The sequence below is a fragment of the Podarcis cretensis genome, assembly GCF_951804945.1.
Source record: "Podarcis cretensis genome assembly, chromosome: 1".
Lineage (NCBI taxonomy): Eukaryota > Metazoa > Chordata > Lepidosauria > Squamata > Lacertidae > Podarcis > Podarcis cretensis.
This window is the reverse complement of record NC_137170.1, coordinates 139,600,489-139,625,047: the sequence shown is the minus strand read 5'-3', so window position 1 is coordinate 139,625,047 and position 24,559 is coordinate 139,600,489. Positions and strand designations below refer to the sequence as shown.

Below are 24,559 nucleotides of genomic sequence, written 5' to 3'. Positions count from 1 at the left end.
GCAGTAAGCCCTCCCCTCCTCTTGCCGAAGTCATACCCAATTTATGTGATTCTCCTCCTCCTGAAAAAACAGAGGGGATTGCATGAATATGATACGAAGGACCAGGCATGCCCATTCAACTACCATGCAAAACCTCTTGCTGTCCTGATGAATGGCTGAGCTGAGCCTCAGACATCATACTGTGCAAAACCTACATTCAGCAAGCTCAGCCATCATACAGCCAACTCAGTCCCCATGGACTCTAAAAGCAACAAAAGCAAGCCCACGATCTATTTAGCTCTTGTTCACAGACATGTCGTAGGTTGTTTTTTTGACAGCCCTAGCTCTGCTACTGTACCTGATGCAAAGCTCACAGATGGCCATTTGGGTCAGCCCCACAGTGAAGTAAGTACCCTATCTGAACTAATATTTATGTTAGCAAAAGAGATTCTGTTTCTCAACTTAACAAACAGCGGGGCTTTTCAGAACAGGTGGCCTTCCTTGTGATGAATCTGCACAAGTGGCAGAAATTTAGGCTTAGCATGTAATTTTGTTGACTGAGGTTCTTGGGTCTCATTCATTAATGAGGCACTAGAGAATCTTGGAATGTTCCCAAATTGCAGATTTTGTGTTTCTTCTCCGCCTAATGATGCATTCCTTTCAGGTGCTGTTTGTAATTACAGCTGAATGAAGCTGTGTAAAGTAAGTTTCCGAGGACATAGGTTTCAGAGTTATAAATAGGTACATACCAAAAAAATCATAGTAACAGGGTGGGGTGGGGAATAAAACCTACATAGCAACTTGAAAAGGAACCCATTTCCAAGGACACAGAGATTGAGACAGTTTGCCAGAGCAGTAGAAGCACCACCTCTGTTCCTTTGCCCATGAGGTTTGATTTCTTGAAAGAATACAGTTCCTGCAGCTATCTAGTCTTTTCAAGGTGCTAAGACCAGTATTTCCTTCCCTAAAAAAATGAGGTGTTAGTACTCATATATGGGTAACAAGTGCTGTAGGTACAACCACACAATGACTGCGATTGGCAGCAACGAAAGAGATGACAGTTCTCCATACCTGCCTAATCTTAACAGTTAAGGAATTCACTGAAGGTCTCCACTTATAAGGAACAGTATTAAAAATGCACATGAAAGTTTAGAAGAAATTGCTTCTTCCCTTAGACTGTTCCTAACAAGTAAAAAAAAATTGCACCTGACGTTTTCAAAACAACAGCATCAGATTAGCACCTAACACCAAATGGGTGCTTGCACAATTAAGGAAGATCCAGTTTTCAGTTTCAGAAGCTCTTTTCATTCTTCAGAACATTTGGTCAGGTGACACACTGGGCCAGTCAATTAAGAACAAGGAAATGGTTACTTGATCACATCAACTGGGCTCCCACAGGCAGCAGCTGCATTGGCTATAGCACCATGGAAATGAGCCTGGTCATGTGATCTCCTCCTTTCCTGCTCTGGCATAGCTGGGAGATCAGAAGCATTTGCTTCCTGTGTTCAACTAACTGCAGTTTGTTGTTATGTCCGAACTGGGGCAAACACCCTGGGGTGGTGCATCCTGTTTCACTGCTTAAGGTGAAATGGAAAGTGCTGCCCCTGCCGCTGCCCCACGGCAGCATTCCTGACCCAGGTTCTGTGCGGTGGCAGGAAGTGGTGAGATCCTGCCAGAAATCAGCGCAGATGCTGGCAGCACTTCTCCAGCGGAGGTGGCGGGGGCCCCGCAGGTCCACTGCCTTGGGAGCTTCTGCCACCTGAGGCGACTGCTTCACCAAACCTCATGGGCAGGCCAGCCCTGGTTTTAATTATGCCTTGTCTGAACAAGTCAAATTCAAGTCAAATTTGCAGTTCAGACGTGTTCAGTTGAACCATTTAAAATAGCTGCAGTTCCCAGTTTCAACATAACAAACTGCACGTAGCTGAAAACAGGAAGCTGCCTTAACATCAGGTCAGACTGTTTGTCCATCTAGTCTAGTATTGTCTACTCTGACTGGCAGTGGCTATCCAGGATCTCAGGCAGAGGGTCTTTTGTCGCACCTGCTGTTTGGTTCTTTAATTAAGAGGTTTCTGGGGATAGAAACCAGGATCTTCTCAGTGCTTTGCACAGCAATGGTGCCTCCCTCAACACATTTTTCAGGTATGAATGAGAAAAGTTCTCTAGTACATTATAGCTGTTTTCCCCAAAGGCCTCTGTTGGTAAATACATTTTTGCATAGTCAATAGTACCAGTCCAAAGACAATTTTTTGCTTTATGCTCACAAATTCTTTTCCCCTCTCTTTAAGTAGATTTTACGGTGTATTTTCTCTCACTCTCTGTCCCCACCAACTTTTACAGGATTATGTATATAATTATCCTATAAATATCTGGAACATATGGGAAACTTTAATCCATGCAGAAGAACAGAGCATTATAAAAATGAAGATGACTATGAACATTCAGAGTTTATTAATGGCAAGCTTCCCATTCCCCATCATGTATTCTGTGCTGCTGAGTTACTGTGAAATTATAATGAAATCATACTGTGAAGCGGGTATCAAACACAACGAGGAAAAGGTTTCACTGCTTTACAAAGGATTTGCTGTTAATTAGCTCTTGTATACATACACAGTAAACAAAAAAGAAGAGCCTGATATCTGTAAAGGGATGAGTCGAAAGGAGAAATGCGCTTTTGTTCAATTGGAAGAAAAGGATGAAGAGAGTTAATATCCCCACACTGTTTCATGCAACCATCTCTCAGTGGGGAAGACTTGGCTAATTAGCTCCTGTTAGTTAAAAGGGGAAATGTGGAAATAAGAAAGACCTTCATTTAGGGTGTAAATCAGTACATACATCAGATTACACCAGGAAATATTAAAACACAGTTTCCCCATGCTGACTACATCTGCCATATTATGATTGTTCATCTACCAGGAAAATAGAAAATTGTTCACATAGGCTTACAGGATTCTTTTGCTCTTAATTACACCTTGAATGCCTACTGTGAAAGCTGAAATGCTGGCAATGTTTTCCCCAAATACAATCATGATGCTTGGTTTTGAATTTTGTACCACACACAGTTTGCCATGCATCTGGCCCGACGCCTTTCATTTCAGTGCTCAGTAAAATGCAAAGCAAGAAAACAAACTACAAAATCCCAAGTGATTACTCTAGAGCAGGGGTCTGCAACCTTTAAGACAAAAAGCGCCACTTGGACCCGTTTCCGAAGGAAAAAAACTGGGAGCCGCAAAACTCGTCATTATAAAAATAACTTTTTTGTCACTTTTTTATTATTTCTTTGTTTGACCCCTCAGAATTACTCCTCCCCATAGAAATAAACGTTAAATTAACAAGTTACCTTTTTGTGTGTGTGTGTTCTTCACTCCCCTTCAAAACAGTGACCAGCGCACATGCCCCCTTTCAATGCAGTGACCAGCGTACATGCCCCTTACAATGTAGCGGACGGGCGGGCAGGTGGGAAGGTGACGTCGGGACGGTGCGTGACTAACGCACGCACCGCCCCCATGCGACGTCACAGCCAATACAGCACCCGCCACAGTGGGGAGTGTCGGGGCGCACAATGCGCCTCCTCCCCTCGCTAGTATCCGCCCCGGAGCCGCGGCAAAGGTGTAAAAGAGCCACGTGCAGCTCCGGAGCCGCGGGCTGCAGACCCCTGCTCTAGAGTGTCAGGTAGTCACCACCTATGATTTGTTCAGATATCACAAGGTTGGGTCATACCTCAGTTGTCGAACACAAACATTGCAAAAAGGTCTCAGACTGGAGGGCTAGAAAGACCTTGCTCTCCCCAGGGCTTTGCAGAGTAGGAAAGGCAGTACTGGCAGATGGAACAATGGTCTGACTTGGTGTAAGGAAGCCAGTTTATATGTGCATACATGAAGTTTTGTATGCCTTGTAATTGTGAGATACAGCTGCCTTTATTGCACATATAAGTGGACCAGAAGCAATTTGTGTTGTATGTGAGTTTTATATACCAGAGGCACCCTAGTCAATCTTTTATTTAGTTATGTTGACAATTTGTACACAACTTAATGGCAATTGTCTTTAAGCCATGTAACAATATAAAAAAAGTCAGTTAAAAATATAAAATCAGAATTTCGGTAAAATGCCTGCTGAAGTTAAAAAAGAGAAAGGCTTCAGTCATACCGGAAGCTCAAAAGCAAGGGGGCTTGTCTGACCTCAACCACAAGTTCCATCAAATTCCCAGTACTGAACACACAGTTTCAGGGGATATGAGCAGTGCATCTGAGCCATGGGGGACCACTTACAGTGACTTCCCCAAAGCCCCCAGTGATTGGGCTGGGATATAATGAATTAGGCGATCCTTAAGGTATCCTGGACCCAGGAGTTAAGAGATTTTTACATCATCTGCCCTCTATCTTGCCTACTCAGGACGAAGTCATTGCCCCACCAGTTAATGTGACTGGCCTCATTCCCCAACCCCAGTGTGATCCATGCTAACTTTGTAAAACTGGTTGTCTGAATACCAAACAGCAAATGGTCTATCCCTGGAAGAGCTGTGGGAATGGGAAAAATGAATGCTGGTTTTCTTGTGGCAAACAGCTTCAGCATTTGACATCAGCAGGATATGGCCTAGATGACTGGAAGGAAGCAGGCTACCATCTCCTAACATCAGGCAGGAGTGGGTGAATTGGCCAGGTCCGTGAAAAATCAAATGCCTCCTTACAGCAGAAAGTGACTTCAAGCGCATCAAAGGATGTGACTTTGAGGCCACTCTGTGGATGACTTTTGTTTAGTTTTGGTTCTTTAACATCTGCACGAAATTGCTAGATATGTTAATCTGGTTTATGTAGACTTCCGGTCGGCGCCAGCGCTTAATGGCGGTCCTCCCTTCGATCTCCGGAGGAGGACTACTTCACGAGTTCGGGTCTGACCGCTACGGCGAAGCGGGGACCCCTAAAATCACAGGCGCGGAAGCCTGTGAACAAGGAGACTCGGTGGGCACCATTTGCGACCCCCTTACTGTAAAGGAGCCTTTTTAAAGGCTCCGGAGTGGCATCGGGGTGCGTGCGGTGCTGAGAGTCGCTACCCAGCCCGTGGAGTGAAGCCGCGTCGCCATAGGCGGAGAGCGCTGATTCCTTCCTGAAATTTGGACTGAAATTGAATACCCGTAAGTAGGATTGGAAAACTTACTGGGACTATAAAAAATTTCTTGAAATTTGGCCGAAATCGGGGACGGTAAATAAAGGAAGTCTGCCTCCCCCGGACTGCATGATTTTTAAAGCAACGGAATTAGAAAGCTGCAATTGAAGGGAAAGTAACTTTGAACTGTTTGAACTGTATAACTTTGGCATTGAATTTGAACCTCCCCCCCCCCCAGCAAGCAGGAGCAAGGGGGGAAGAAAAGGGAATTTGACTTAACCTGCATGAAAGAAAATATAAGGGAAAAATTTTCTGCTGTCTCTGACTCTGGGAACAGACTGCCTGGGTGAAGCACTTTGACAGGGGACTGTCAGATAAGACCTGCTGCAAAGCAGAGACTTTATTGAATACATCTTTGGGATTTTACAGAAACAACAAATTGACAGTTTGTTGCAACTAGAGGATTGGAAGATTGTTGTTAAAAACTTTCCCTCTTTGAGGGTTTTTGGTTTCTTTGTTAGCAAAGCAACAAGATAGCAACAAGATCTAAGGCCAAAGCTGCACAAAAGAAAAGGGGCTCAATATCAGGCATATTGCCAGCAGGCGCAACTGGGCAGGAAAAAGGGATAAATACATTCATGGATTCAGTGACACAAGCACTACTTAAAATAAATGAATCCCTAGAAAATTTGACAAAGCAGAGTACAGAAAATACCAAACAATTGACAGAACTTACAACAAAATTAGACTTAAACACCAAAAGTATTACATCCAACACAGAAACCATAAATAAATTGATTGAAGAAAACGCTACAATTCGAAAAATTGCTGAAGAAGCCAAATCTACTGCAGACATTACACAGGAAAAATTAGTACCAGTCTGTAAGAAGCTGGACCAGCATGAGGCGGCCTTGTCTTTGTGGGAGATGCAGAGGAAATAGAAGAATTTGAGACTTAGGTTGGTCCCTGAAAGTGAAGGGGACAACCTAGTGGACTTTCTCACAAAAGAATTCTCAGAATTTTGGCAGGTAAATCCAGAGGAAGAAGAATTTAAGATAACAGCTGCCTTCAGATTGGGCAGAAGGCAAAATAGGAAGATTCCAAGGGATTGTCTGATAACTTTGAGATCTAAAGAGGAAAGAGATAAAATATTAAACCTGCATTACCAGAGAACTCTTCAGATTGAAGGCGTTTCTGCGCAAATTTACAAGGACATCCCAAAATATATTCTGGAGGTAAGAACTTATTACAAGAATCTGGTTGACCTGCTGAAGAAGAACAATATACCTTTTAGGTGGGAATTCCCACAAGGTTTGTCCTTTAATTTCAAAGGAAAGAAAGTTAGAATAAGAACAGTACAAGATAAAGAACAATTCCTGGATAGAAACGAGGAGGACCTTCAGAAAGGAGTGCTAGAATTGACCTCTGAAACAGATCTTGGAAACCTGACATTTGGACTTAAATCACCAACGGAAGAAGAACAGCTGCAGGGAGCAGTTGGAGGTAACTAACTAACAATGTCTCTGCGACTCATAACTTGGAATTGTAATGGACTGAACCTTCCCAGAAAAAGGCGTGAAGTTTTCCACATTTTGAAAAGAGAACAATTGGATTGGATTTGTTTACAAGAGACCCATGTGACAAGGGCACATAGAAGATTGCTTATAAATAAAAGATTAGGACAGGAATTTATTTCATCGGATAAAGTCAAGAAAAGAGGAGTGGTGATCTATGTAAAGGAGAAATTGGCCCCAAAATTGATTTTTAAAGATGAACAAGGAAGAATTTTGGCAACTGAGATTCAAATTCAAGGAGAAATTTTTTTGACAGTTGGCATCTATGCACCAAATGAAGGGAAGGCAGAATTCTATAAGAAATTGCATGAGACATTAATGGACTATCTGGATTACAAGGTAATTTTGTTAGGAGATATGAATGGCGTGGTTTCTACTAACATGGACAAAGCACAAAGACAGGTGGTCTCTAAGGATGGGAGACTACCCAAGACTTTTTTCGAAATGACTGAAAACATGGACTTGATTGATATTTGGAGAACAAGAAACCCTCTTGAGAGAGAGGGAACTTTTTTCTCAGAGGCACAGATGACATGGAGAAGAATAGATCAAATATGGATTACTAGTGGAATGGCTCCGAAGATAAAAAAAAGTGGAAATCTGCCCAAAGACATGCTCCGACCATAACGCAGTAAAGATGGAAATGAAATTAACAACAGCTGGTTCCTTTAGATGGAGAATGAATGACACCCTATTTAGAGATGAGGAGATTTACAAAAAGGCCCAAAAAACTTTGAAGGACTATTTTGAGATAAATCTGAAAAAAGAGTGATTTGGGACACAAGTAAGGCCGTGATGCGAGGTTTCCTAATACAACAGAATTCCTTAAAGAGGAAGAAACAAAATGAGAAGATAAGATTTTGGAAAAAATAAAAGAAGGAGAAAAGAAATTGAGGTCCAAACCAAAGTCTCATGAGATTTTGAGAGAAATTAAGTTTTACCAGATGCAGTATATGGAATTGATGAATCAAGAGATAGAATGGAAAATCAAGCAAATGAGACAGAAGACATTTGAATCAGCAGATAAATGTGGGAAACTTCTAGCATGGCAACTGAAGAAGAGACAAAAATTGAACACAGTTACAAGTTTGGAGGTGGATGGAAAGAATATTTTTAAACCAAATGAGATTAGTAATTGTTTTCAGAGTTATTTCAGGAAATTATATGCACAAGGGCCGGAAAACGAAGGAGATATAGAAGACTTTCTTAAGAAATATGGATTACAAAAAAATTCACAACAAAGTATGTTGGTTCTGAATGAGAAAATAACAGATAAAGAAATAGAGGGCGCCATTCAAAACATGCAATTAGGTAAATCTCCAGGACCAGATGGACTAACCTCCAGATATTATAAAGTTTTGAAGGAATGGTTAATACAGCCGTTGAAGGAGGTTTGTAATGAAATATTAGAGGGGGAAAAGGCACCTGAATCGTGGAAAGAAGCTTTTATTACACTTATACCAAAGACTGAAACTGAAAAGAATCAGATCAAGAACTACCGCCCTATATCATTACTTAATGTGGATTATAAAATATTTGCTGACATTTTAGCAAAAAGACTGAAGAGGGTGCTGGCGGAGGAGATTCATAAGGACCAGGCAGGCTTTCTCCCAGGAAGACATTTATCAGATAATGTAAGGAATATAATTGACATTATGGAACTGCTGACAGTAAATATCAATACAAAGGCAGTTTTAATTTTTGTGGACGCGGAGAAAGCTTTTGATAATATTTCTTGGAACTTCATGAAGAAGAATCTCCATGGGATGGGGGTAGGCCAAAGGTTTGAAAATGGTATAGGTGCAATATACTCTGAAGAAAAAGCAAAGTTAATTGTAAATAATGTGGTTACTGAAGAACTTTCTATAGAAAAAGGGACACGGCAGGGGTGCCCAATATCCCCATTACTTTTTATATCAGTCCTGGATGTCTTGTTGAATATGATTAGGGGGGACCAGCTGGTAAAAGGAATTCAGGTCGGAGCCAAACAATATAAATTGAAGGCATTTGCAGATGACTTAGTATTGACTTTACAAGAGCCAGACACTAGTACAAAAAGAGTCTTAGAATTAATTCAAGTTTTTGGCCAGGTGGCAGGATTTAAACTGAATAAAAAAAAAACTAAAGTCTTGGAAAAAAAATTTAACAAATGTTGAAAGAGAGAGGTTTCAAAGTGAAACTGGGTTAATGGTGGCAAAGAAAGTAAAATATTTGGGGATTAATATGACATCTAAAAATGTGAATTTATTCAAAGATAATTATGATAAATGTTGGACAGAGGTTAAGAAAGATCTAGAAATATGGTCGAACTTGAAGCTTTCCTTGTTAGGCCGAATTGCTGTGATCAAAATGAATGTATTGCCTAGAATGTTATTTTTGTTTCAGACATTACAAATTGTGGATAAACTAGATTGCTTCAAGAAGTGGCAGAAAGACATATCTAAATTTGTCTGGCAGGGCAAAAAGCCCAGAATAAAATTCAAGGTATTAACTGATACAAAAGAAAGAGGGGGGTTTGCCCTGCCGGACTTAAGATTGTACTATGAATCGGCAGCTTTCTGCTGGTTGAAAGATTGGCTACTTCTTGAGAATACAGACATTTTGGATTTGGAAGGATTTGACAATAGATTTGGGTGGCATGCATATATATGGTATGACAAGGTTAAAGTTTATAAAGGTTTCAAAAACCATATTGTTAGGAAAGCACTATACAATGTTTGGATTCGATATAAGGATTTGTTGGAAAATAAAACTCCTAGGTGGCTATCACCAATGGAGGCTAAGGAGGTGAAGAAACTTAATATGGAATCTAAATGGCCAAAATATTTTGAAATTTTAGAGCAAGAAAGTGGCAAATTTAAATTACAGAGTTTTGAGAAAATAAAGTCCAAGGTGCGAGACTGGCTCCATTACTATCAAATAATGGAGACTTTTAAACAAGACAGGAAAATTGGCTTCCAGGTGGAGAAATCGAAACTAGAAACAGAATTGTTAGAACCCAATACTAAGAATTTATCAAGAATGTATAATTTGTTGCTGAAGTGGAATACAATAGATGAGACAGTCAAGTCAGCTATGATTAAATGGGCACAGGACATTGGTCATGACATTATATTTGCTGACTGGGAACAGTTATGGACCACCGGTATTAAATTTACGGCATGTAATGCCTTAAGAGAAAATATTATGAAAATGATTTACAGGTGGTACATGACCCCAGTCAAGCTCGCGAAGATTTATCATTTGCCCAATAATAAATGTTGGAAATGTAATGAGACTGAAGGTACCTTCTTCCACCTTTGGTGGACCTGCCCAAAGATTAAAGCCTTTTGGGAAATGATCTATAATGAAATTAAGAAGGTACTTAAATGTACCTTTCATAAGAAGCCAGAGGCATTTCTCTTGGGCATGGTCGGCCAATTGGTGTCAAGGAAGGATAAGATTTTTTTAATGTACGCCACTACAGCAGCAAGGATCCTCCTAGCAAAGTACTGGAAGACACAAGAATTACCTACACTGGAAGAATGGCAGACGAAAGTGATTGACTTTATGGGATTGGCAGAAATGACTGGCAGAATCCGTGACCAAGAGAAAGAGACGGTGGAGGAAGATTGGAAGAAGTTCAAAGCCTATCTTAAGAATTGTTATAAAATTGATGAGTGCTAAAATGTCAAGGGAAAGGAAGATGCAGAATTACAGCTGAAACTGTTTGATGAATTAAGATGAAATTGAGAAAGATAATAAGTTTGAATTAATTGGAGCAAAGGGTTGCTGAAAAATTGCAAGATAAGGATGCAAGAAGGGTGGGGTATGGGGAAGTCTGAGAAAGAAGGTTTATGAAAATGAGGTTATGAAATTATATTTGTGTGTTTGTTTTTGTTTGTTGATGTTTGTATGTTGTTTTGTTTTAAAATTGGAAAATTAATAAAAAATTATCAAAAAAAATAAAAATAAAAAATCTGGTTTATGTAGTAAGGTGCTGTCATCATACTGATGACACCCAACCCTATTTCTCTGAGGAAATGCTGAACTAGTGGCAGAATTTCCTTTGAAACAGAAGTGAAAAATATAACCTAAAACCCAACACACAGTTATGTATAGTTTCTTCTGATGCTCAAGATTGTATTCTAAAATTAAACAATTATTATAAATTATTTTAATTGCTGAATTATAGCTTTTTCATGGTTACTGCCCCACCTCCTATTTTAGCCGTTCTCCAATAGTTGTGAATTCAAAGGGAAGTGAGTGCTCCAAACTCCCTGGAGGTTAGGAGAAGATGGTCTGAGAACTCAAGCTCCAGCTGCTTGAAAATGCCAGGCTGCACTGCCATACAGTCCAGGCAAGTCAGTACTAATTTTCTCATCATGATTTTCAGAGGATGTGTGGTAATGTAGCCTTTTCCCAGTGCAATAAAGCGCCATCATCCAGAAACAACTGTGAAAAGTACAATAGAAAATCTTGGGGCAGCTAGGTGGGTGGGTAACAACAGTGAGCAGGCTGTAACCCATCTGCCAACTCACAGAAGCACTGCCAACTAACTTTGGCACAGAGTCCTGCTCTCTCCTGTTCTCCTTGGCATGTGCATCCTAAGCTGGTTTTAGAGTTGATGGTGCCATTCTGTGCCAACTGCCCTATGCTAGGGAATTTTCAACTGGCAGGAACTGAGCAACATCTGGCTCCTTAGTGTTACAAGTGAGTAAGACAATTAGGAAATTATTCATGCCCATAGTCTGCACCAGATCTATATGCTGGTATACACTAGTGTGCAATTACAATGTGATTACAAGCTCTAAACAGACAATTATATGTTTGGCTGAGTCTGACAATAGGGGGATCTTTAGGGGACTTCATGCGATCCCAGTCTTAAATCAAGAAAACAAAAGTGATCAAATCCAACCAGCAGTCTGGGATGCCTGAAATCTTTCTGACACCCGAAGGAGCTTTGCAGCATATCTGCTCAGAAGTAAGCACTGATGTGTCCACAAGGTATATCCCCAATGGACAAGACTGCAAGCCTAAGCAATTATGTTCTTCTGCAGCAGAGCAAAAGACTTTGGATGTCACACAGAAAATATATCTGTTGAGTCCCATTCCGTACTCACTCCACCTGCCCTGTTTTCTATGCCCCCCATGCAGGATCTCTCTCTGTGTGCCAGGAAGGAAGTATATGGTGGCACAATGAGTTCACTCAAGGGCTGCAGTGCATTTGATTGGAATTTCTTTTGAAAATACAAATATGTGTTGCTTCTTGATGATTTGCAATAACCAGGGCTGCTGTATGATCTTAACACATAATTCAAATATGGTACCAGATTCACCATATATAGTCTTTAGGCAAATTTCTATTTTGGTAACACTAGTCCTTCAAAACCACACACAATTATTAATTAAATAAACAAACCAAAGACATTTTCAGAAACACATACTGAGCATTTGTATTACTTTTCTAATTGAAAGACAAACCAGAGAGAACTAGGAACAATTCTTTATGAGGTGATGTTGATTTAAATAATAAAAAAGGTAACAATTAAGTTTTTAGGTTAGAAAAGAATGCTTGAACCAGGAGGTCATGTTAACCAGTTTGAATTGCTGGATACAAGTTACTAGTGAAGAGTTTATATTATTTTCATAGGAAAAGAAATGTTGCAATTGCTCTGAAAGAATCAACTGTATTTTAAAATCAAACAGATAATTATCATAGATTTATTAAATTAGGAAATATTCAAGTAACTCAGATGAACTTTGCAAATTTTGTAAAAGCTGGTATCAACCAGCTATGTCTATGTTTGGTATTGGGGGTGGGGGAGGGCAGGGAATAAGAGGGGACAACAGTTATTCATGTTATCAATGTCCAATTTCAAATTCAATAAATATAGATTTCTTTTTAAAAGGGAAATACTCACAAACTTATATTTCATTTTTGCTGTTGTGACTGTCCCCTCCGCCCTAGAATCCTGGGTACCGAAGATTGTCAAGAAGGTTTAGAGTTCCCTATGGACCACCACAGTGGTACCTCAGGTTACAAACAGTCCTGCTTACGAACGCTTCGGGTTACGAACTCCACAAACCCAGAAGTAGGTGTTCCGGGTTGCGAACTTTGCCCAATCTGCTTCCGGGCCGCGGGAGGCCTATGCAGGGAATGCATGCCTTGGGTTAAGAATGGACTTCCAGAATGATTAAGTTTGTAACCTGAGGTACCACTGTACTCTCCCTTACAAAATGATTGGGTTTTCTGCGTAATCAATTTAAGACTTTGGTGAAGATATGGTGCATCTATATCTTCCTGTATTCAGTTACATGTGCTTCAGTCACCTTAAGCACTCTGAGGAACTTGTGAGGAGTTGCAGACAATAATCAGTCTGCACACTGGCCAATCCATTTTCCAGAGCAAACTGGTTAGCACGATTCTCCCCTACTATATAAAATATAGAAAAGGGCAAGAAGAAGAACAAAAAAGCAGGGATGACGGATGTTACCTAGCGTGTTGTAGTAAAGTGGACTGGCGTGTCCACGGATAGTAAATGCAGTCATGACTAGAGGGGCCTCTACACCTGCAGGCAATTACAGAACAGAAAATATCATTCACCATTCACAGGGGCCATGCACACACAAGCGCCTTTGCCCACACATGGAACATGGGAGGTGTGGCAAGAGGAGCAAGTGCTCGGCAAGTACCTATCCATGAAACCAATGCAGTCCTCCAGGCGTGGGCCTATGCACCTGCAGCCAATCCCGATGGAAGGAAGGAGAAAGAGAGAAAAAACATGCATTAGCCATTGCGTCAGCAGGAAAACAAAGACTCTGCATTCTGCCTTGGTCCAGGCAGTTGGCTATCATTCTCAGAATTAACCAAGTTGTCATGAAATCACTGCTGGGAACATTTTTTCAGTGCAAGATAACAAGCAACAGAGAACAAAATGAGACTGGCTAGGCTGTGGTTCTTGAGCTACTTACCTTCTAACAGTTCACTGTGGCATTGTGGAAATGACCAAAGACATGGTTTACCTGCTAAGGTGAGAGACCTACCAAATGCTATTTTCTCAGAGCAGTTGCTTAATCCGGCAAATCTTGTCTTAAATAGCAATCTGAGTGGGAATGTGCAATGAACCTAGCTGTTGGCAGATTCCTTGTTCTTTCCACTTCATTTCTTACCTTGTTTTCATTTGACAAAACTCCTATTTTTTCCATAAAAACTGCCAAAACAGGTGGCTGCAGTTGTCTTAATAGATGAACTTAACTGTATCCTACAGAAACTAGGTTCAGGTAAATTATAGCAGCCATGGAAAAGAAAGCTTCCTCTGGGGTGTGAGGTCTGGTTTTAAACACCACTCCGGGTATTAAAAGAAAGAAAGAGGATTCCGATGGGCGCCTGGCAGTTCAGTTGTTTTGGGCTTCAAGTGTTTGCATTTCATCCAGCCACTGACCTTCTGGCAATATTTCTTCTTCACATGCCCTCTTTGCAGTTCCCATAAAACTGTGCTGATAACGAAAGAGGACGCAAACTTCTACAGTTTCTCTTCTGTAGCACATCAAAAGAAGCAGAGCATTGGAGGCATTCTTTAGCTATAAAAAATGCCTTCTACGGATGCCGAAGAGTCCATTAGCCATCTAGGGAGCTGGCTGGCATGAAAGGGGAATCTCTCACCTTTGAGTCTTTCTCGCTTTTCTGCTTCACATATTCTCAAAGCTTCATGAACATGGTTGCATTTTTTTTGGGGGGGGACCTCACCTGTTGTCTAAGTTGACAAAACCATTCAATTTAAATGCACAGAGCCTTCTTCTGTTTTGTACGTTAGTTTTCTTTGGAAAGAAATACACACTTCAGAATAAAGGAAGAATAAAATAAAACAAAATACCCCCCTACTTCTGTTGAGTACCTTCACTGATCTAACCTGATCTATACACGTAAAGGAGAAAGAGAACATTGTGCACTGCGAGGTGATGGAATGTGTTCCTTAGTCATTGTTCTCAAAATGCTCACATTCCTTTTATTCTTGAAATGTGCCTACCATACAAAACATCTGAGATGGGTTTCAAAGAGTGCCTATGTATGTTGGTGACAGCTTTCCACACACAGGACCCATCTCATCCAGCATTTCTGGCTGGCTGAGGAACTAGAGTGCTGTAATGAAAGAAAAGCTCTCCTGCACATCCAGGGCAAATCCACGGGGAAACTGGAAAAACACAGACTTGCAGAACAGGGAGGAGCTGGCACAGTTTTATTGAGGGTAATGAATATACTATACAGGACATTCCTGAATGAAATGCTAGCATCTAGGTTTTTTAAAGTGCTGTTCTGCTGAGTGGCATAAGGAGAAAAGACCACCTCCATCATTTGAAATGTCTACTATTGGCTACAGTGGGAATCAACTTATTGATTTGGAAGTGGGGAAGGGTACTGCCGTTTCCTCATTAATTTGATCTTTTAAAATAAAAAATCTACCTTAAAATGTGGTATTTCTGTATTTAAATTCTTAGATAAAATTCTCTCAAATATGCATTTCTAATCTCAAAATATGCATTTTAGAATACCGGGTATATTTTATCTGAGTGATACAGGCAGAGATTAGTGAGGACAACAGTGGGCTCACAATTCTATCATTCTATGTGGCTCAACCCACCTCTGCCTTCGGATGCCGTGCTGTACTTACACACAACAGTGCATTCTGGGAGACCTGAAATGGAGGTAGGGGCAAGGTCAGTCACAGGAACCTGGTGCCCCTGTCTGTGCCAGGCAAATACAAAATGGGATTCCTTGCTGGACCTTGTGTCAACAGTTGTGGACCCTACTGGAGCAACATGGCTCCAGAATTCGCTTTAGCATGCCATGTGCTGCCAGCGAGTTTGCTGGTAAGCGCAGTTCAGGTCAGTACTTGCAAATATAAAATTCCTCAAGAATCTCTACTCAGAAATCATTGTTCCTGTTTAACTGAAATTATTCCTATTTTTGTGCTTTTTAAAGCTGTTTTTCTTCTGTTTTTGTACATCATCTTGAGACATACATGTGGAAGGAGAGTAATTATTTGGTAAATAATAATACATGAAGGAGCATTCCAACCATTCCAATTGTGGGCCAAATAACCAAACAGGTATCACATTCTGATCACTGCTGGTATTATTTCCATTTGCTTTGTACAGGGAGGGAAGAAACATTAAGTGCTGATTTCTATTGTGAAGCCAGGAAGCTGGGGGGGGGGGGGATTATGAGTTGGAAAATGGGAAAGGAAAAAAAAGGGTGGGAAAATACTAATTCTGTCTCAGGGCATATCTAAATGAGTGCCTGACAGATGAGACATTAAATCTAGATTTCTGGGGCATTCATTATGACCACTCAGTTTCCTTTTAATACTGAGTGACAGAAGTACATTTAATATAGGGAGCAATCTTCATAAAAGTATGAAGGAAAGTGTTGCTGAGTGGTACCTTGTTGCATTTTGTTTTGCTTCGGTTAGCCATAAGATTAATATATTTCCCCCCATTTAGCTGCCTCTTTGTTCATCTGAGTCTAGGGTATTCTGAGTGGTGGCAAGATACCATGTTTTACTTTTAATAATGCAAAGATCAGGAAGTTACCAGGAAGCACATTTCACTGAACCAGAGCCAAACCACCTGCTACAGAAGGTAATTTTCCAGGGGTTTCAGAGTAGGCAAAGAGAAAGTTGGTAAAATTACTGTTAATGCTGTCATTTTTCATGGTTTGGCAGTCCTAAGAAAAACCACGTGTGAATTCTTATAGGAAGGGCTAGCAAAACAAAGATTGCTGTAGCAAAAGCAGCAGAACTGGGGGATTTGTTCCATGTGCTCCTTTATGAAGAGGGATACACATTTCATTCTCCATAGCCTCCAGAAGCTCCAGCAAAAGAAATAATTCATGACACAACATATTGAAGAATATTACTTTTGCCTGGAGAAATTTCCTTCGCTGTCTGTCTGATTGTAAGGACTGAATTTCAACTTACAAATGGGCTTGGCCAAGAATTTTTTTTTCTGGTGCTGCTCGTATGCTCAACAGACTGCAGAAATTTAGTAAGTTATTCTCTCCTCCACTCCCCACATCATAGAAATAAAGGAGGGAGAAAAAATTCACCAGCTAAATTCCTACATGTCAAGCTGTAGTTAAGGCATAGGAGCAGAACCAGTAAAATCTTTAGGAGCCTACCTATATAAATGGATAAAAAATAAACTTTGCATGGCACTATCACTATATGAAGCATGCCCACTCCTTTCCACAATGGAATAATAAATGATATCATGTCCTACATGAAATCACATTATCTCTTCTCTCGTAGCAAGTGAAGAGCAGACCAAGTGTTTTCACTTCATTTCACATCCTAGCTAAGCTACCTGGAGCAGTTTGCAATGTCACAGTTCCATCTTGAGTTAAAATGTAGTATTTACATGTTACACAAGCATTCTGTTAATGGAGGACACCATTAGAAACGCTCTACACCTTTCTCTCTCATCCCATATCTGTTCCATTGCTTCATTCCAATAGTCCTCCCAATTTTCTTATTATATAACCCAGATTTTAAAGGGCCAAATGTAAGATGCCTCTGCAACAGATTCTGGCAGTGTCTCTGCGATCTTACTTTCATTTCCCTAATGGCTCTGTTGTAATTAGATTTGCAAAAACAGCAAAAGGTCTCATTTTGAATGGCAACAGCTGTTGACATCAACATTTTATTGAATAATTTACTGGTTTAATTTTAGCTGCAAAACAATAAAAGCCTCTTGTGAATGATTATTTTACAGGATGAAGATTTTGCTGTTGTTGCCTCTTGCTTTTGGTTGGGCATAGCCAAACTGGCTCACTGCAGAGAAACCATCTTTAACTCAAGTGGCCCATATTAAACGTTTGCAGCTCACATTACTTCAGCTGTTGCAGTGCCAGGTTTCTTTATGATTATGCTAAAGTCTATATTCTGCATGCTGAACATTGGCATTTGAATATGCACTGATTTAGAGTCTTTGCTATATGTAATGCATATCGTGTAAAAAATAAGCAAGGCTCTGACTGTAGATCATTTTCCTCCAAAGATGGGTAGAGAAAGCTGGCTGGGATCATAGAGCTGCCGGTCCCATTTATCAGTTGTTGTCTATGTTCATAGCCCTCTCCTTTAGAGACCAATTTTCTCTAGGGGCTGGGAGGGAGAGGAGAGGGGAAATGAGCTGATGAGAAAAGATAAGGAAAATGGAAGGGATGACTCCATGATTCTGCTATCCCCTCAAGCTTCCTCTGCCTTGTCTCTAGGGAAGTCTTCAGAATTCTTGCCAGTCTGAAGCTGGAGATGTCTTAACTCAAGTTACGTTCAGGTGTGTCCTATGAAAGATAGAGCACCCTGAACCAAGTCAAGTTACTAAGCATAATGCTAAGCACTAAATGAGCTATTTATATAGCAGGTAGTGTTCTGCCACAGACCAATGTTGCTTTCTGGGTAACCCAGATATCACTATGGGCAGATGCTGCCAAAAAGGGTGAAAGATTATGCAGTGAAATGCAGTATGGGTCAATCAGCAAGCCCAGTCTGCTTGATCTGGGCCACGTTGCTTGTGCTTGTATGTGTGTCTTCAATGGTTCATTCAGAAAGTAATATTACAGTTCTTCAGCCACAAGCACTATCTTTCGAAAAGCATCCCATTGAAGTCTTCTGGAAGCAAGTCCTTTATTTTTAACAATGTCCCATGACATCTGCTCAGCAAACATTACCAACTGAATTATGGTACTCAGAACCAAAGGAAAAGCTCATAAATAAATATGAATGAGGGTTTCTGTATTTGTATTGGGGTTGCTTCATCCACAAATGTGCACAAGGGGCATTCAACAGAAAACAAGAGCCATTTTAATAGGTTTAGAGGAGAAGTGTTAAACACTAGCCATTGGAACATAACAACTGAAGCAGAAATGTAATCACAGATGCCTAAAAGCAAAACCTTAGAGGATTATGTTGTTTTCCAGATATAGATGGGGATATTTTTCATCAAACAAACTATTTTGGTCACACTTTATTAAATTAGTACAGTAGCTGTATAGCTGTGGTATATGAAGGAAAAAATAGTGAATGGCTATTCCAATGAAAGGCATAATCTTTATACATTTTTATAACATCTCAAAGGTCAGAGACATTCTAACAAAAACTGACTTCTGCATTTATAATGGCGCTATCAATATAAACAGCATTTTACCAAACTCAGGAACCTAAAGAGTTGGGTATGTTTAGCCTGGATAAAAGAGGACTGAGAGGAGATATGATCACCATCTTCAAATATCTCAAGGAAAATGGAGCAAGCTTGTTTCCTCCTGCTTCAAAGGGTAGGACCTGAACCCATGGCGTCAAGTTTTAAGAAAGGAGATTCTGACTAAACATAAGAACTGTTTGACAGGGGAACAGACTCCCACAAGAGGTGATGGACTCGGCTACATTGGAAATTTTTAAACAGAGTTTGGATGGCCATCTGTCCTGGATGCTCCCTGCATTGGAGGAGGTTGGACTAGATGATCCCTGGGGTCCCTTCCAATTCTACAATTCTATTATTAAAATCAACTATTTTAAAGTATCATTTTGCACACTGGCATCCATGCAACCTACACACACACACACACTCTATGGTACAACCCAGTCAAAGTCAAGCATGAACTTCACTTTCCCAGTGAAATCACGGAGTCTTAAAATGCTTAACTTAGAATGTACCTTGCTCTGTGTATATATTGCACAAATACCTACAGACTCACACAGACTCATATTGTTAATAAAATCCAATCTACAAATATAAACAAAATGGGAAATTAAGACAGGCAGGCAAGCATACATTTCTTATTCTGCAGATATTTTAAAAAATATAACACACATTAACAATATTTTAAGCAAACATTGGGAAATATGGGGAAATGGCAATTACTTAAAGTATATAAGCTTACCCCTGAGTACAGTTTGGATGACAAGAGTGACATTCACGGTCTTCATCAGCATATTTGAATATGAAGCTGTTTGTCCCTTGTACACCATCAGGGCACTTCTCGACACAGTTGGGGCCATCTTTAAAATGGAAGCACTTGGTGCACTGGTCTGCTCCCTACACAGACAAAAGGAACTACAGTGTTCAGATCTCTTCCCCACCTTGGAGCTTCCCAGGAGCTACTGAGGATATACCAAATATAGTGCCCCCCCTTTTTTTGGAGCACAAGATCTCTTAGTTTCTTCATGGGATCAACTGCATTTTTACTTTTATGGCTCATATTGAAGCCCTTGAAAAGCAGCAGGACTGTCTGTTTCCCATGCACTGCTCCCTTCCCCCAATTCAAGAACTTGTACTGGATTTTATTTTTCTTTCTTTGAAGGAGATGCAAGCTAACACTCACCCAGCCCTGTTTCCCAACATAACAAAGCAAAACAACCCCCCACCCCACCCCCAAACCCTTAATATAAAACTTAGAACTCATTTGTGGTTATGTTTGGGAGTTTACAACCAGCCATTTGGAATAGTTAACCATAAAATAAAATATAATTAAGAATAAGGTATATGTAGCAACTATCTGTTATGGTATAATCCTGCTGCCTCTAGATTGTTCTCACCGGCCCCCGGCAGGTGATCCTCCTGTTGTCCATCTTCTCACACTGAGGGTCGCACTCCACGCAGACAGAACCATTTGCAAACTCCCTGTATTCCCTGTGGAAACAGCAGGCGGGTTAAAGATGCTGGAGGGTCCAAACAGTAACTGGGCTGGTTCAGTTTCTGATGCAAACATGACTGCTCTGCCAGCGAGGACACTCATCTCCCCTGAGATTCCTGCATTGCAGGGGTGGACCAGATGACCCTCAGGGTCCCTTCCAACTCTACAGTGCTATGAATCGATGATTCTACCAAACCAATCTCTTCTCTGGGTTTATCCAATTTACTTCCCACAAAAATATTGGTGGCTTGACGGCTGAGAAGACTGAGAATGAAGATGTGCCCCTGCTTTTTGTTCACAAATTCCTAAAAGCAAGGATACTGGGAGATTTTGTGTTGTGTGTGGAACTCTGGGCATGGAAAAGTGGAGGCAGCACCTACCTAAAAAAAAAGACAAGTTTTGCAGAACCTGAAGAGGCTGTTAAAGGTTGTGATGAATTTGATCACCACTGGCCTAAAGTCAGCCAGAATGGTTTCCTCCATCTCATGGAACTGTAACTTTGGCAACTTTTTTGTTACAACTTAAACAACTCTCACAAGTTATTCTTTTCTCTAGGGGAGAAAAAGCCTTATCCAAATGTTATATACAAGAATTATCTCTGAGCTGCCTCTGAATTCATATCTTTGGAACTGCCATCCGTGTTAACATGGTGCTGTGGATGGGAATTGTGTAGGACTATTAACCCCTGCCTTTCCATCCTGAGAACAGTTTCAATTGCTCTGCCTAACACCAGGCAGACCTGAACTGGCCCAACAGTTGCCCATTTAGTTCCCAAACCCCTCTTTGCATACTAGATAGGTTTGTGATTCAAGGACCCGCCACCCGCTTGGGGATAAGAAAGAGACATGGACACAGTATATTAGGTTAATGGGCTAAAAAAGGTCACAACTTTACAGCATGTGAAAGGTATTGGCTTAGGCATTGGATAAAACAAAAGAGCTTGACTCCACCCCCTCAGAGAGGGGTGAGTTTAACAAGAGTTAATCACCAGTGGGAGGAGCCTGTTGATGCAAATACAACTGAAAGCTCCCCCTGATGTCACCGGGGGTCGTGCCATGGCCCTAGCCACCAGCAAGGGCGTCGGACAGGATCCATGACCGCCGGATTCCTTTACCGGAATACCCATAAAGTGGAAGGGTAGGCGATGGCCACACCCTGCCCTCCAATACACAAACATATTCCAATGACTAACCTCCAGTACCTAAAAGTTGTGGCGATTTGCTACAAGGTAGGCGAAAAACCAAGTGGCTGGTGCCAATTTGCCAGTTGGATAAAAATTCCTACCAGGCCCCTTGGACAACCAAGGCAACCAACCACAGGTCCATAGCAATGTCAAGAATCAAGCAACGAACTAAAGGGAGGGTAGGTGGGTGGTCCGACGAAAACCAGCAGCGGAATGAAAGGGAAATGCTGCCATGGCCACATGTGAGTGGCAAAACCCCACCCCCAAGCCTCCACCTGATTGGTTGGCTACCTCAGGGCGTGGCGCGGCAGCTGGAACGCCCCCTGCCAACACGGGAAACGGCTCCTGCTCACAACTCCTCCCCTCTGTAAGGAGGAGAGGCTTTGTTGCAACGCGAGGGAGGACATTGGGACAATGGCTGAAGTAAACTAATATTGTCTCCCTGCTCAATTTTCCCATCACTGGTGAGTCTCCATTAGACAGATAACTCTAATGCTAGGTCTTGGGTAGAAATGGCTCCTAGTAAAAAAAACAAAACACAAACCACCCACCCACCCATTCTATTAGAATTCTGCTGGTCTGGAGAAGATATTTGCACAAGTCAAGCACTATGAGCACCAATTATTGGATCATACCACGATGCAGGGCTGGGGAAACTGTGGCCCTCCCAATGTTGTTAGAGCCCCCCAGCTCCAGCCAACTCGGTCTATCAGGTAGGGTGGGAGTGCAACTCCAGCAGCACCTGAGAAGCCTCAGGTTCCTCTTTGCTGATATAACACTGTTTAGCTTTCACAGTTCACTGCTACTTGTACCACCCTGGCTGCTGGATAGAAGGGGAACTGCAAGCAATTTCAGCCTGTGTCTCATATCACAGACCATAATCCTACTGGCCTGGGAGGATCAATCTGGTGCTGCCCAGTATAAAGACTCTTGGGTCTGGATACTTCCTCAGTCTAAGTAATGTCACTGTGGGAAAACTGTTAGTTCTCACTAAGTGCACTACTGGCTCTTAGTCACCCTTTCTCCAGCTGATGTCTGACCAGTACCTAGCTGGTTTCCAGCCTGTCTCCTGTAACCTGGTTTTGGACAGCCCACCTCCAAGGTTCCTCACTCCTGCAATAACTGGAGCCCCATATACTTGTCCACCTTCTTGTTTTCTTAATGTTATGAGACTTTTGTGTGTCAACTGAGAGTTTGTTTAGACCTTGGGTTAGAACCTGTAGGGAAGGTGTGTTAAAAGGAAAATGAAATGATATTGATTTTTTTAATATAGGAGTAACTTTGTATTAATGTAACATTTTTATATGTGACTGTGGGTTTTTTTGTAATATTTTGTTTAAGTTGTCTGTTGCTTCAGTTTTCTGCACACCGCTTAGATATATTTTTAATATATTAAGCGGCATAAAAATAATCAACCAATCAATTCAAGAGATGAACTGCAGTACTCTATACGTAACATTAGCAAACCACACATTAAATGTATCATCGGATCAGGGCCATCTTACCCATAGGCTCTAGGGGTGTGGGGCGCCGGGCTCTCAGGGGCGGCAGGCCAAGAGTCCGGGCCCCGAGAGTTGCGTCCAGGGAGCGCCAAAAACGGGCTCTTCTGCTGCGGGTGGCTCTGTGCCGCGAGTTCAGGTGCGACCGAGCCAGTGAGACCCTGAGGTGGCCGGACGGCTCCGCCCTCCTGCGCACCTGGGACTGGGCAACCTGGGGGGGGGGGTGCCGGGCAGATCTTTGCACCCCAGCGCCACATATGCTTAAGACAGCCCTGCATCAGATTATCAGTTTTCATCAGTTTTAAGATGAGGGTCTCTCTTCCAACATATTTTCTCAGTCACAACAAACCCAATGCGTCACCTCCCACTCCCACTTGCCTGCACAAAAGGACTATCATGTATGAGTAATAATATACACGATGAGATTCCAGACAGCCTGTGAACTGTAATGTTTTGAAGTGCTCATGCAGAGCTCATCTGTTTTTTGTTGTTGTTTTTTGCAGCACAGCAGCAAGATCTGGTGAATGAGCCGAGAGACAGGCAAGAAAAAGAGCTATCTGAATGTAAATCTGTTTTCTGTATGTACTTTTTAGAGACAGTGTGTGTGGGAATTCTGTGCAAAACTGGAGAAACAGAGCCAACCCACCAATTTCCTACTTTCAATGCTTAGCCTAAGGCTGGAACTACACTCTGGTGGCAGACTCAGTTCGGTGAGTTGGAGTCTCTACTAAAAGGCTATAAAGTGTGGGATAAACGACAATTTGCAGCAGAGAAGTGGCAGATGGAATGCGGATGCTGAAAGTTTCCCTGTGTAGATAGACAGAAACTTTATTTGCATCAGCCATAGCAATAAGATAAAATATATTGGGGATAGAGCTAAATAGTCAGCTATACAAAACCCCACTTTACCCTTATAATAATAATAATAATTTATTATTTGTACCCCGCCCATCTGGCTGGGTTTCCCTTGTGCTCCTGAGCCCTGTGGATCCCTGCTTTCCTTATGAAATGGGAAGCAGATGTCAATACCTCAGTTACAGGGAAAGCAGCAAAAGGAAGGTGTTGAAGCATTCGCTGATTGGCATCACACACTCGCACCTCTGTTGTAAAGTATATGCACTATGATAAAATGCAAGCTCTGTATATTCTCATGGGATGGGAAGCACAAATAGAATCCCAGTTTAATGTTGGAAGAACAATTATAAGGATGTATGACTTGGTAATCCTAACTATTGCAATGCAACGATCAAAAATAGTGTTAAGCTGGGGAGGGGGCACCACAGAAGAGCATCATTACCAAGGAGGACAATTATGAAGCATATAATTATAATTTCTTGAAACTCCACTCTTGGATATACATGAAGAGTCTTTATTGTCTGCGGTGTTGTTCTTGTATATCTAGAAGGACACCTTCTAAAATTACACCTAGGTAGATTTTACAAAAAGGTTTTTTGCTACAGATTTTGAAAAGAAAATCTTTCAGGGAAATTGGCTATGATTACTAGATGCTAATGGGTAATTTGGACTTCTTTCATGCATCCTCTGGATAGAA

At 41.3% G+C, this 24,559-nt stretch overlaps 1 protein-coding gene across 6 annotated transcripts in view; it reads right to left on the bottom strand.

Annotated features, from left to right (window-relative positions):
- ERBB4 (erb-b2 receptor tyrosine kinase 4) overlaps positions 1-24,559 on the bottom strand; it is an 832,220-nt gene that overhangs the window by 163,395 nt on the left and 644,266 nt on the right. For 5 of the 6 annotated variants that reach the window (XM_079976051.1, XM_079976053.1, XM_079976055.1 and 2 more), the window contains 3 exons: positions 20,228-20,321; positions 19,573-19,727; positions 13,133-13,207 (listed from right to left, as the gene is read on the bottom strand). In XM_079976051.1, coding sequence (XP_079832177.1) covers positions 13,133-13,207; positions 19,573-19,727; positions 20,228-20,321 — 324 coding nt within the window. Of the gene's footprint in view, positions 1-13,132; positions 13,208-13,331; positions 13,377-19,572; positions 19,728-20,227; positions 20,322-24,559 lie in introns of all 6 variants that reach the window. The other variant, XM_079976052.1, reaches the window with a different exon arrangement.